This window comes from Musca vetustissima, unplaced genomic scaffold (genome assembly GCF_032173495.1).
Source record: "Musca vetustissima isolate MV318-11 ecotype Yass unplaced genomic scaffold, APGP_CSIRO_Mvet_v1 utg104987, whole genome shotgun sequence".
Taxonomy (NCBI): Eukaryota; Metazoa; Arthropoda; class Insecta; order Diptera; family Muscidae; genus Musca; species Musca vetustissima.
This window is the reverse complement of record NW_026887991.1, coordinates 11,745-26,518: the sequence shown is the minus strand read 5'-3', so window position 1 is coordinate 26,518 and position 14,774 is coordinate 11,745. Positions and strand designations below refer to the sequence as shown.

The 14,774-nt window shown below is 34.0% G+C and overlaps 1 protein-coding gene across 1 annotated transcript; it reads right to left on the bottom strand.

The window, feature by feature from the left end:
• Positions 1 to 1,604: 1,604 nt before the first annotated feature.
• On the bottom strand, positions 1,605 to 9,629 carry LOC133335823 (holotricin-3-like). The gene is made up of 2 exons (XM_061544121.1): positions 9,588 to 9,629; positions 1,605 to 2,162 (listed from the first exon to the last, which is right to left on the bottom strand). Exons 1-2 carry the CDS (start codon positions 9,627 to 9,629, stop codon positions 1,605 to 1,607), a joined length of 600 nt encoding a protein of 199 aa, XP_061400105.1.
• Positions 9,630 to 14,774: the final 5,145 nt, after the last annotated feature.

The following is a 14,774-nucleotide window of genomic DNA, read 5'->3' as shown; positions in this document are numbered from 1 at the left end:
TATTTACGATTAATTTAAAGGTCAACCACTCCTCTTGGATATATTATCAAATTCTCGGGTCTATGTCCTTCAGGAGTAAATATATACGCCATAGAATACAAATTTTGTCATTTTACACAAAAATCGGGGTCCATTTGACCCGCTCGTGATGTTCGGGTCACAATTGTGGCCTCTAGAGCGACCAAAAAAAGAAAAAAAATTAGTTGTTGGTCCATTTCATCACCTAAATATTAACGTAACCTTACCAAAAACAATAGGGGCCTTCTTTGGCCAGAACCCATTCTAAATGCAAAAATTCGTGACCATAACTGTGGCCTGTATCGTTTTTATAAATTATAATGGACAGACGGACGGACGGACACACATGCATAGATCGGCTCAGCTAGTCGAGACATTACGATCTCCCATTATTCTTTATTTTGGAGCTCTATTCCGAATTGATTCTAATGTAAGTTCTCCTACATTAAGTTTTCCGGCCCATTTTCGTTAATTTACAAATTTCCCACACCGAAGTGGCCATTATTTGGCATTCCGTATTCACATAGGGTAAAAACGTCTTTCCAGACTATTTTCGATTGTAGATATAAAAAAGAAAATGAACCATTTTCGGTATTTTGAAGGTTTTAGTCGCAAAGTGCCTGTAATATGGCACACTCGGTTCATGTAGGGTGACACACTTTTTATTAAAAATAGTCTATATAGGTCCACGTTTTGACATAACGCCCACGTCAATGTCTAGCCCGATTTTCCGTAGTTTTAACCGCATTTGCTCACCGAAATGGTTGTATTTTGGCTTAACATGCTCTTGAAGGGGGAAAATATTTCTGTCAGAAGTTTTTCGATGTATGGGCCATTTCGAATTTAAGCATGTTTTCAGGTTAAGAAATTGTGGTGCACCTATAAGAATAGGACGTCCTACGTTGCTAAAGCGAAAAAGTCGCCACATTTGGACTCATACGCATAGCGCCATGTTTCGTCACCGGTGATTACCGTTGGAAAAATAAAAAAGCGTTTAATTCCTCACGATGAAAATTATATCAAATAAGGGCCGGAACTTTTTCGGGACTTTTTGATACGTTGTTATAATCGATATATGGTTATAATTCGACTGTATGAGTATTACGAAATTCTATTTAAACTAATTAGTTCGATATATTCAGATCAAGAATATATTTCCAGGTATTGCAACAGAGTGATCAATTTAATATATATTCACCTCATGGTGGACATGCACAACGACATGTCATGCACGCATTTTGACATATGTTGGATTTTTCCTTCTGGGTTTTTCATACAACCCCATCTCGCCCCCAGACAATGACCTCGATCCTGCAGAGCGACATGTCATGAACGCATTTTGACAAATGGTGGATTTTTCCTTCTGGGTTTTTCATACACCCCCACCTCGCCCCCAGATCGTAGGGAAAATAACAAACAACTACTGCAAAATAGTATTTTCAAAAAACTGTATTTTTGTCAATGTGATATATAAAGAAAATATGTGAGTAACAATATAACAAAATGAGGTTGCTTAAAAACTATTAACAAACATGTTTATATGTTTAATACTTTCCAACAAAAAGAGAATAACAGTATTCTGGTTTTTAGCCATAATAACCACCAAATTGACCATAACCGGCACTGGGATAACCGCTACTTGGGTAACCTCCACTGTGATAACCAGCACCTGGATAACCTGTACCGTGATAACCAGAACTAGGATAGCCAACACTTGGATAGCCTGCACTAGGATAACCCGCACTTGGATAAGCACCAGGGTAACCTCCAGTTTGGTAACCCGTATTGGGAAGACCAACACTTGGGTAACCGCCATACGCAGGATAACCATGATTAGGTGGTGCTGGGGCAGCAATTGGTGGATGTGGCACAGGAGCACCAACTGGTGGTTGTGGGGCTGCAACTGGAGGTTGTACCGATCCAGCAGGGTTACGATTGCCACCGCCCAAAATGTTACTTATTAAGCCACCAAAGAGACCTCCACCACCGCCATTGTTGTTGTTACCACCACCTAAGATATTGCCAAAAAGTCCACCATTATTACCGCCACCCAGTAGGCCACCTAATAAACCACCCGGCCTCTGACCTGGAAGTTGGCCAAATGCTGAGCTGACACAAAGAGCCACAATGAATAGTTTCAAACACTAAAAAATTACGATAAACATTGTTAAGAAATTTCAAAAAAATCAAATTTTTGTTCAACATACCTTTGAAAACATTTTTTAAAGATTTTGTATATTGTCTTAAACGTTTTGCCGAACTCTTTTAATCGCTGTTATGTTTTGAGTTTTAATGTCCCAATCTTACGAAGAATATTAGTTTTTATACTAAAACAATTCTTTAATTTTGTTTTACTCCTACACCCACACAAATTATTTTCCCTCGAAAGACTAAAACGTATGTTTATTTTCATTTCTGCCAAATTTAAAAATTTAATATTTTGCGGAAATTGCAAAAATACGCTGCTTTTATTTGCCACCACTAGAACAAGAATCAAAACAGAACTTTAAAAATATTTAATTTCCAAAACTAAACTTTTACTAATGTTATCATCGTCGCAGCTCGTGTCAATGTCTTCTATGACCCTCAACTTGAAAATGAACTTGCAATGTATGGGATTTCCCAAGTTTTGGTCAAATCTCAATCTAGATGACTTCGATGATTTACGCATCACACTGCCGCTATTATTGACTTTAGAATAAACTTATGTTTTATTAGCAACAACAAAAAACTGGTTTTCTAACAGTGGCTTAAACTAGATGATGCTCCAGCCACTGATTAACAACACGTAGTCCATAGATAGCCATGGCGTTATGTTGGTGATCAAAACAAAACATTTATGAATCACTAAGCACGGACTAGTTTGTCTGCCTAACCAAAAAACAAAACGTGTGAAATTTTATTATTTTTGATCGATAGTTGCATCGTAGTTGTTGTTTTTTATTCGAATCTTGATCTTGTTTTAAAAAAAAATATTTATTATAATTTGAATAATTCTTGGAAAATCCAATTGCTGCTGCTTATCAAACAATTCAAATATACTCAATGTCTCGTACCGAGTCACATCGGAATAGCAGGAAACGAGATAGCAAATATATTCGCTAGAAGTACAACCGCTCGACCTACAATATATGTAAATAATGTCAAACCTTTTGGTGTAAAGCGTCTAGAACTGAGGTAATAGGCAACATTGACCCACCAAATTCCTGCCTGCATGCACACATACACAACAGGTGTAGAGCGTGTGGAGATGACAGCGAAACGTGAGAATATTTCCTGTGTCACTGCCCAGCCTTCTCAGGCTTCCTAACCCAATTCTTAGGAAATGCGAATAATAAAAAAAAAACTGAAGAACTTCAAAAACAAAACAGAATTCCTAGGAGCTTATGACAATCAAATCCAATGATGACTTCTTCTAAATTTCTTCCGCACAACAAGCCACTTATAGGCTTAAGTGTATGTCCTAATATTGGACATTTGGTAGAGTAAACCTATAGCTCCCAAATTCGAGTGCATGTATCAATATAATTGCTATCAATGAAACGGTCAACCACTACTCTTGGATAATGTAAAATTTTCCGTTTTTTCACATAAGGCTGAGTCCATTTAACACGCTAAATATTGATCAATTAACATATAAATAGTCATGCTCGTTCCCTAGTCAGATACCTTCCTCCGCATAAGATTGTGTGATATTCTTGTCATAATTGTGGCCTTAGAGCGTCATCTTTAGTCAGAACCGGACCTACATGCAGAATTTCGCGACGATTGGTCCATGACTGAGGCCTGTATCGTGTTTACAAATTTTAATGGATAGACGGACACACTAACTCTTGAGTTGTGTAGAGTATAAAACATGTAAAAAGGTGTCAGTCAGTGTTGCCGACAAATATATACCCTCAGCCTATGTCATATCGAGTGTAGTATATACTAATCTTGACCTGTGAGGGGGATGTAACAGAAATTGTAGAGAATATATGGTTAGTATAAATACAAAGGTATGCTTAAATTGTGTAGTTGTAGTTCCAAATCGAATACTCCATTCATAACATACACAATTTAGAAGTTATCAATTTGGTACATTTTATGTAGAAAGATTTAACAATTAAAGAAACCCCAAATATCAAATTCGATTGAAAACGAGCTCAAAATCCCAAACATTCTGGGTTACATAAACAAGTGGACCGATTTATCACATTTTCAATACCAAACATCTTAGGGTTTGTAACAGTCGATGTTCAAAATTGCACATCTTTAAATTGGAGAACCGGCATATAACATTATTGTGATAAAAAATAATATTGACCGGGACTTAATATTGATTGACAAATTTAATATACACTTCACATTTTTTTCGGTAACGTCCTAAGAAAATTTAAAGAGAATTCCCCGAATGCTTACAATAAAATAAGTACCTAGTGACCAGATGTCTCTCATTATTATAAATATATTTGATCACATTTATAGTAAGACATCATCGACAAACCTGTACACATAAATCATTAAACATTCAAAAGAATTAGCATATTCAAACCAGTAAGGGAAGTAGTAAAGTCGGACGGGGCCGACTATATGATACCCTTCACCACTATGGATATATTAAACAGGACTATTAACATGAAATTGGATGAAATAAAATATGTGATATTTATCTAAATGTGAATCTACCTATATATCCATATGTTATATATATCGACTTCAATCAAATATAAATAGGTTATCTGTTGGGCTATATCTGTACTTCTAGAAAACGCAACTACGTAATTCTATGCTCAATTTTGTACGTTGTGCAAAATTTGATGTCAACCTGACTAGCATGAAGAGTTTGATGTCCAATTTACTTAAAATCGGGCGAAAATATATATGGAAGCTCTATCCAAATATATCGAAGGATATATAGGGACTTTGGTGCACCATTTACATGAAATCGGACGAAACTATATCTGAATCTGGGCCGATTTTCTCGAAACTGGGCAGACATCATTCTAGGCTCAATTCAGTACGTTATGCCAAATTTCCTGCAAATCGAAAGATATATAGGGACTTTGGGGCACCATTAACATGAAATCGGACGAAACTATATATGGGAGCTATATCTAAATCTGGACCGATTTTCGCGAAACTGGGCAGACATCATTCTAGCCTCAATTCAGTACGTTATGCCAAATTTCATGCAAATCGAAAGATATATAAGGACTTTGGTACACCATTTACCTTAAATCGGAGGAAGATATATACGGGAGCTATATCTAAATCTGAACCGATTTTCACGAAACTTTGCACACATCATTCTAGACTTAATTCAGTGCGCTATGCCAAATTTCGTGCAAATCGAAAGATATATAGGGACTTTGGTACGTCATTTACCAAAAATCGGCCGAAAATATATGGGAGCTATATCTAAATCTGAACCGATTTTCACGAAACTTGGCACACATCTTTCGTGGCTCAATTCAGTACGCTATGCCAAATTTCGTGCAAATCGAAAGATTTTCAGGGTCTAAAGTCCGTACATCGGGCGAAACTATATATGGGAGCTATATATAAATCTGAACCGATTTTCACGAAACTTGGCACACATCTTTCGTGGCTCAATTCAGTACGCTATGCCAAATTTCGTGCAAATCGAAAGATTTTCAGGGTCTAAAGTCCGTAAATCGGGCAAAAATATATATGGGAGCTATATCTAAATCTGAATCGATTTTTCCCAATTTCAATAGGGTTCGTCCTTGGGCCAAACAAATGAGCTGTGCCAAATTTCATCCAAATCGGATCATAAATGCGACCTGTACTTTGTTTACAATTTAACACCAACAGACGGACAGACGGACGGACGGACGGACATGCATAAATCGATTCAGAAAGTGATTCTATGCATATTCTCAAAAGGAACCATGGGTCTATCTCGATTATTTTTGCCTGTTACAAACATATGCACAAAGACATAATACCCTGTACCACAGTGTGGTGAAGGGTATAAAAACCTTGAAAGTGCGCAAATAGGACGGAATGAGTGACAGTTTTTTGGGGGAAGATATAACACCCCATTAGAATAAAAAATATTAAATTACAGTTCATTCATGGACGACATTCATGGACAAAATGTCGTCTATGGGAAACAGCCCAATCTTGGTAATTCTTGGTAGGAAGATATTTTGTCCAATGAGATTCCAAAATATAAAGTTGGAGTCACTTTGGACCCATAATAATTTATGGTAGAGAGAATTTCTACTCAACGAGAATACAAAATATCGAAATAGAGTCACTTTGATTATAAAGCCTGTTTATGGAGCAAACCTAAAAAGTTGATCAATATTAATAATATTTAGTTCGAAGATTTTCTACACAGGGAGAACTCAAAATATAAAATTACAGCAAATTATGAAAACGTGCCCTAAAGCTTCGAAATATCGAATATTTGGCTACAGTAGTTGGGGAATATAAAGGACCGATATATTCCATTTTCATTACCAACAATTCTGGGAGTAGTAGCATTTAAACTGTCAGACGGACATAGCTAAATTGACATTGAACTTTGTAATGATTCAGAATAAGCAGGGTCTTAAAGGTGTTGCAAACAATTTTAATATTCTCTACACCTAGCAGTGGAAGGTATAGTGAATTTTTAAGAAATTAAGATCTCACTATTAACCATAAAAATGCATTTTTAATAATATTTTAGCACTTTTCTTTGGCACTTTTTTTAAATGTTTTATCATTAACATTAAATCTATCATTTTGTTCAACAAAGTTTGACAACTCAGTACCTCATTTTTTAAATAATCATTAATATATATAAAATAATATTAACTTACAAATATGGACGCACTCCTTATTGGAAAAAAAACAACATCAACTTTTAGTGGAAATGTTTCATGTTAGCAGCACATTTGACATAATGGTAGAATACCATATAATCTTCTCGTACATCACCATAACCCACGTAATTAAAAACGTTTAAAATGTTAACAACACATGCGTTGCGTATTACATTTGATCGATTTAAAAAAAAAAACTGTAAACGGTTTGCTTTATTATTGTTTTTATATTTTCTAATGAAGACGATCATCGTACAACTTCATGTAATAAAAGTATGTAAGTAGTCAAAAATCACTGAAAATACTTGTTTTAATTTTCTCTTTATTCATTATTTTCCCATCATTGATAGTTTTGTTTTTGTCTGAACAAATTCTCTTAATACATGCCCTCCAGCCAAATGCTCTTATTAGAAAGCACACACAAAGTGCAACGGATGGGGTCTGATTAGATTTTCATTAACTCTTTTCACATTTGATTAATTTGTCGCCCGAAATAATATTTTATTTACCGAAATTTTAAGAGAGTCGTTTATGCTTAGTGTACTTCCTTTAACGTTTATCGTAAAACAACAATAACAAATTACTGACCAAGAGATCTCGGTTATAATACGATAACAACAATACGAGATGTAATTGTAGTCTTTCTCTCGTTATACACGGAGACGAAGCACACACACAGAATAAAACGAAGGCATCAACAACTGATGTTTGTGCTTAGATTTTTGGAAATTATTTAATTATTTATAGTTGTTTAATGATTTGTAACTGATTAATCCACTTAAAAAAGACAAAACTGTGTTGCCAATTTAGGGAAAAGTAACTGTTGGCGTAAAGACGCAAAGTATGCCGGGTTAATCAAATGGGGAGTTTGGTTTTCATTGAAGTTGTCTACATTTAAGCTATTTCATTCGTGAGATTTTGCCCTTGTATTTTAACAATCAGAGATATATTTCCGCCCTCTAGTGTGGTAATGGATTACTAAAAAATGTCTGAGTACGTAAGCACCTGTAAATATTTACGTGTAACTCCCACATCCGAGTACATACGACAATATAATTGGTATCAATTTAAAGGGCAACCACTCCTCTTGAATATACTATCAACTTCTCGAGTCTATGTCCTTCGGGAGTAAATATATTCGCCATAGAATACAAATTTTGTAATTTTTCACACAAAAGTCAGGGTCCATTTGACCCGCTATATATTGACTGATCTTTATCAAAACAGGCATGCTCATTCTTTGGCCCGATCCCCTACTCTACGATGTTCGGGCCATATTTGCGGCCGCTGGAGCGACCAGAAAAACCGACAAAAATTTAGTATTTGGTCCATTTCATACCCTAAATATTAACCGATCTTTAGAAGATTGGTCCATAACTGTGGCCTGTATCGTGTTTACAATTAATAATGAACAGATGGACGGACACACATGTCTAGATCGACTCAGCTAGTCGAGATATGACGATCGGTATACTTGAAGGTGGGTCTAGGACCAATATTTCGCGGCGTTACAAACTTTTGGGGCTGCACAAAGCTATAATACCCTGACAACATTAAATATACTATTACAAATACTAAATTTTTCCTTCAATATCCTAAAGAAAATGACTATGTAATTTACGAATTTCGACTTTTTGTTTGTGAGAAAAATATTTGAAAACTTATGAGCGACATTTTTGTAGAATATTTAAAGAACAAAAATGGTTGTTTTATTTCATTTAGTATACGGTTCAAGAAAATGAGGATAAAGTCGAACAACGACTCGAGATAGAAGGAGGACATGCTCTGGCATTCACTTCAAGGGCAGAAGGGTATCGAATACACGCCGAGGTGTTCTGTAACACACTTTACGCCCATTTGAGGTGTATTCTTTACACTTACATTTTCATAGTGAGAGTCGGGTGTATTCGTGTTTTTCTATATAAAAGAAAATCTTTTTTGAAATATAAAGGCACATGATTATAGATTAATATGTTATTATTGCGTATAATTTGTTTAAAATCTGAAAATTAAGATAAAACGTCTTTAAAAACATATTTTAAATAGATGCTAATGTTTGTGTTCCATTTTCTTCAACTGGATTGCTCGCTTGACACAAACAGCTGATTTGAAGTAAGGCCAAAGAAGACAGGGTTACCAAATGATACTCTTAAATCAATCAACAAATTAATTATGTTACAGAGTCTTTCATACATATATTTTATGTTGTGAATAATAAAATATTAAAAAATAATAGCAAAATTATCGTTAAAACTAACGAAATTAGTAAAAAATTAGAGAAACCATGTTAAAAACGAATACAGTTTATAATGTTGGCGTTTATTTTTGTCGCAGTTGAAAATTTCAATTCACGTGAGAACCAGAACAGGAGGTAACTTCGGAGGTGAAGTGTATGTGTGAAGTGTAAACAACACACAGTGAATTCCAAAAATGAATCACGCCACAACTAAAAAACTTGACCAATGATGTCCTTCTGGGTTCTTAATATGCTAGCCAAGGGCTTTCATCCCAACTATACCATGACGTTACAAATAGAATTCAGGCTTTTGAAAATTCTATCTATCTAAAAGCTATGAATCGTAATATAATGTATTTAATTTCAAATTCAAATTAAGCGGCGATTTCGGAAATTTGTGTATTTAGAGTTCAGATGAAGTTTAGTCTTGAGAAATAGCTCTTCAATCTACATAATTCTTATTATTCTACATATATTTACAAAAATCTTTAATACAGAAAACTATATAAACTTACGTGATTGAGAAATTTCTTACAGGGAACCAGCAAAATCAACATTAATTTAAAATGCATCACATTTGGTGTAATGGTGGAACAAGACTTATCTTCTCGTACTCGTATTTTTTTAATTATTGTGTCTTTATAAATGTTTGAAATGTTAACTACACTCGCGCTGCGTATTCAATGTGAACGATTTAAAAATGAGACTAGACGACATATTAATTTATTTTTTTCAAAACAATTCGATGACAATGATAATTAAAACGGCAACAAAAATGGTCTCGTTTAGAAATGGTTTTTATATTTTTCAAAACACACTTTTGACAATTCTAATTTTTTACGTAACCTACTGCTGTTTGTTGAAAAAATACGATGGAAGTATGTACATACATTTACTCCGTATCCTTTAAATTTACACACTAGTTTGTGTGAAAATATATAGAACTATGTTAATCGAAGTTTTTCATTGTACGTGCGGACATATTAATCACCATTAATCAGTCATATACTCTGTGTATTAAAACGTCAATTTGTATTGGACATTGGTTTGATTCAATTAATTTTTTTTTTTTTTTTTTTTTTTTTGCTAATTTTCTCTATATTTGTTTTTTAAATGCTGTTGGTATTTTAAAAAATATTTAAACAATTAAACGCCACGAAGAATATTAAATTTAATTTTGTCTTACATATTGCTTTTTCACAACTTTTCCACCTTTGTAATTGATTAAAATGCTTCTTTTAATATAAATCCAACTGGCAAATAAACAAATTTTAACGGACGGAGTCTGATTAGATTTGCATTAACTCTCTTTACATTTCCTTAATATTAGCTCTTTTCTCACGAATTATATTTTATCAGCCATAGTTGAAAGAGAGTCATATTTTTGCTTTGTTACTTCAAATTATTCTCTAACGTTTATCGTAAAACAACAATAACAAACGACTGACGAAGAGATCTCCTTTATAAGAATAACAATAACAACAATACGATATGTAACTGTAGTCATGCTCTCCTTATGCACGGTGATGAAGCACACACACACAGAATAACACGACAATTGATGTTTGTGGTTTGATTTAATGAAATTGTTTCTATTATTATTTCTCACAAAATACAATCGAAAACACTTATATTTTATTATCAATCGGTGATTTGGAAATTTAGTTACAATATTATACACATTTTTAGGATTTCTAGCTAATTATTCCACTTAATTTAAACGTTTTGTTTGACGATAAGAATTCGCGACCGGCCGGTGTTGAAATAAACGCAAACTAAACGAACGAATAAAAAGACATAGACAGTGTTGCCAATTTAGAGGAAAATGCAACAGATGGCGTAAAAAAGCAGATTTGTCCGGATAAATTGAAGGGGACTTTAGCTGTGTTTCCATTTATCTTGTCTAGATTTTTGCCCTTGTATTTACAACAAGTAAACGAAAATAGTAGAATGATTAAATGTTCAATAACTATAGTTTATTTGCATTAATGTTATTTTGGTATTTTTTGAGATAGCAGAGCTGTCCACAATTTGTGATTGTATTTGTTTCAAATGCACAATTTTTAAAATTACTCTCTGTCATTAAACAATGAAAAAATTGTAAAAAAAAATTAATGTTTAATTTTAACCCTTTATGGCCCAATGTTGCCCACAGGCAACAAAATATTTTAGAGCTTATATTAAATATGCTGTTAGTAGATATATACATTCTGTGGATTTCATACGTTAAGATCTGCTTATGGACAACACATATCAAAAGAAAAATCTTAAATTCAACTTTTTGGTAAAGTTATGAGTATTTCAATATAGAGAAGATGGCAAAAATATGTACAGTACTAATTTGTGTATATAGTCCAAAATATTTAACCCTTTGTGGCCCAATGCTGCCCACAGGCAACAAAATGTTTTAGAGCTTATATTTATTATACAGTTAGTAGATATGCATTCTTTGGATTCCCTATGTCAAGACCAGATTATGGACGACACATATCACGAGAAAAATCTAAAAAATTAAAATTTTTGGTAAAGTTATGAGCTTTTTAGTACAGAGAAAAGGGCAAAAATGTGTACAGTACTAATTTGTGTATACAGTTCAAATTATTTAAATCGCTTCGTATTCCAAATGTACGAATTCTGTCATCAGAAATATTTTTGATTCTTGTAAAACAGAATGTTGAGAATAATTTAAAATTATTTTTTCGTCGATTTTGCATTTGGTTTTCTTGATATTGGCCTTTTATTTTTCAGAAAGAATGCAAGGATATAGCGATGTCAAATTTTGCCCATATCCTATCAAGGGTAGTTGCATTAAATCTGGGAACAGAAAATTGTTCTATGATTAGGGAAAAAAATTCGGGGCTCAAAGGGTTAAATCGCTTCGTATTCGAATTGTACGAATTCTGTCATCAGAATTATTTTTGATTCTTGTAAAAAAGAATATAGAGAATTGATTTTCCGTCGATTTAGAATTTGGTTTTCTGGATATTGGACTTTTTTCAGAAAAAATGTACTGTATCTCCCGAATGTAATGATGTAGCGATTTCAAATTTTATTCATATCCTATATAGGATAGTTGCATTAAATCTCTGAACAGAAAATCGTGCTATGTCTACGGAAAGAAAAAATAGGGCCACAAAGGATTAAGGAAGAACAACATTTTGCATTCAATCCAAATAAGCTTGTTAGTTATTTGGATTTCGCCTTATAAGGGCAGTGATCATTTGAAAGTAATTCTAAGTGATTATTTATACTCTTTCGAGTCGAGCTTTATGATCTAAGTTTTGCAATGAAGCTACAACAAAAATCTGCTTTGAAAAGGACTGTTCCTTGAATTGAAGACAAATGTCGAATGGCTTTCCTTTTCATTGCAAAACTTAGATCATCAAGCTCGACTCGAAAGAGTACAAATAATTACGTAAAATTACTTTCAAATGATCACTGCCCTTATAAGACGAAATTCAAATAACAAAAATTAATTTCAGCTGAACACGGCTAGGGCTCGAACTTAGGTCCTCAGTGCAACACAATTGTTGCCAGACCACTTAACGTTCTGAGCCATCAACACACTTCCAAAACGGTTGCGCAAAAACATGTGTGTATACCATGGAGGCAATTGTAGGTGTGTGGATTAATTATCCATCGCTACAACAAAAATCTACTTTGAAAAAAACTGTTCCTAAAATTGAAGACAAATGTCGAAATTTGACAAATTTGAATTTAATTCGCATATGCAAGTTTCGCATCAGCGCGGAATAAATACAAGTTATTAACGTACGACCTTTGTAAATCCAACAGAGCCCAATATACCTGATGAGCCGCTTAACGAACGGCGAAACGCGTCGCATAATGGTGGGTACGTAGGTTCTTCTCCTGGCTTTCCTTTTCATTGCAAAACTTAGATCATCAAGCTCGACTCGAACGAGTATAAATAATCACTTAATTTTTGTCGAAAATATCCGTATTTTTTCGCTCAGTGTGTGAAAACGAAAATGAAGAGAGTGTCTTGCACACAACATTAACGAATTGTGTAAAACAATAGCAATTCCTTGAAGACACTGTGCACACAACTCACAAGTGTCGCAGCATTTATGCAAGACAACTTGGGCGACAGGGTAAGCGATATTGTCGTTGAAGACTATGTGAACAACTATGTCGTTTACACAGTCGTTGACGACAGAATAACTATTGTCATCAACCTTAGAGCCCCATAAAATTTCAAATGAAAATATATACATTTTCAACTTATATTTTTATAGCATGTAAAAAAATAAACATACTTAATATCATATAATAACATAAATAAACACATTGCCTGAGAAGTTGGCGAAATGATTTCTCCATTTTAACATCATCTGCAAAGAAACATCAAAATTACATTTCATTAAAATATGAAAAATCTTTCAGATATTACTTACAATATTTGACCAATTGCCATTTATCTGCACCATCCTAAGAATAAAACGATGCATCTAAATAATGACATAAATAATTATATATTCAGTTAAACTTACCTAAATATTTTAACCAAATCCTAAATTTCTTATATATTTTTCTGAAAGAATTTTCTATTTTTTTCTATTAATATTTCATAGTACGATCGATTCAGACAATTTTTTGTTTTGTTTTCATATATCGAGAAGAACGACATTTTCGATGACATATCATGTATCTAGTCATGAATGACAATTCCATAAATTTCGTCAACGAAATTGTCATGGAAGATAGTATTTTCTACTGGGATGTTTCTCGTTTTTTATAATTGTGTATGTGAAAAATATGATTCGCACCGACAGCCCATGAAACCTATTTTGGTCACTGCTGTTTTTTACCATTCACACCTTTGTTGTTAGGCTAAACATTGTGTGGCCCAAGAGTTTGCAACGTGTGAAATATTGGCCCTATCTTATTATGTCTTCCCATCCCATCTTATTATGTCTTCCAAACTTAGTTCAAGTCCGAATTTGGGGAATATCGGTCCATGCCTTTTGGTACCTCCCACACATGGGCTACGGCTAAGCCTAAATGCGGGCTATAGTTCACATATAGTTCATTATCGAACCGTACGTTCTTGTTTTTTTATCTCGGTATCCTTCGCAGGTGAAATGATTACAACAGAGTGTTAGAACCAAACCCAAAACGCGGAAAAATCAGATAATTATATTAATATAAAAAAAAAAATGGGGTTAAATGGGGACAACGCCTAAAAGAGGTTGACTATTAATAATTTTTGGTAGGGAGATTTAGGATATTACAAAATACCAAATTTCAGTGATTTCGGTTGAAAAACGCGCTCAAGAACCCCAAAATACCGAAATTTGGGGGTACTCTTATATGGGAGCTACCAGAAAAATGGACTTATATTTATAATTTTTAGTGGAGATATTTGGTACCCAATAGGAACCCAATGTACCAAATTTCAGCGAATTCGGTTGAAAAACGCGCTCAAGAACCCCAAAATACCGAAAATTGGGGGTACCCTTATATGGGGGGCTACCAGAAAAAATGGACCTATATTCATAATTTTTGTGAAGTGATTTGGAACCTATTTAGAACTCAATATACTAAATTACAGCCAATTCGGTGGAAAAATACGACCAAAACCCCCAAAATACCTTTACCTTTATATGGGAGTTATGCCTAAACGTGGACCGATATATCCCTATTCAAAATTTCAGCACCCTATCTAAATTCCTTCGGAAGAT

What these genes read in the sequence shown, in the direction of transcription:
- LOC133335823 (XM_061544121.1), bottom strand. Translation starts at nt 9,629, where the DNA reads ATGTTGATTTTGCTGGTTCCCTGTAAGAAATTTCTCAATCAC. An exon ending in GTAAGAAATTTCTCAATCAC is followed by an intron (nt 2,163 to 9,587) that starts GTAAGTTTATAT and finishes GTAATTTTTTAG; the next exon opens with TGTTTGAAACTATTCATTGT.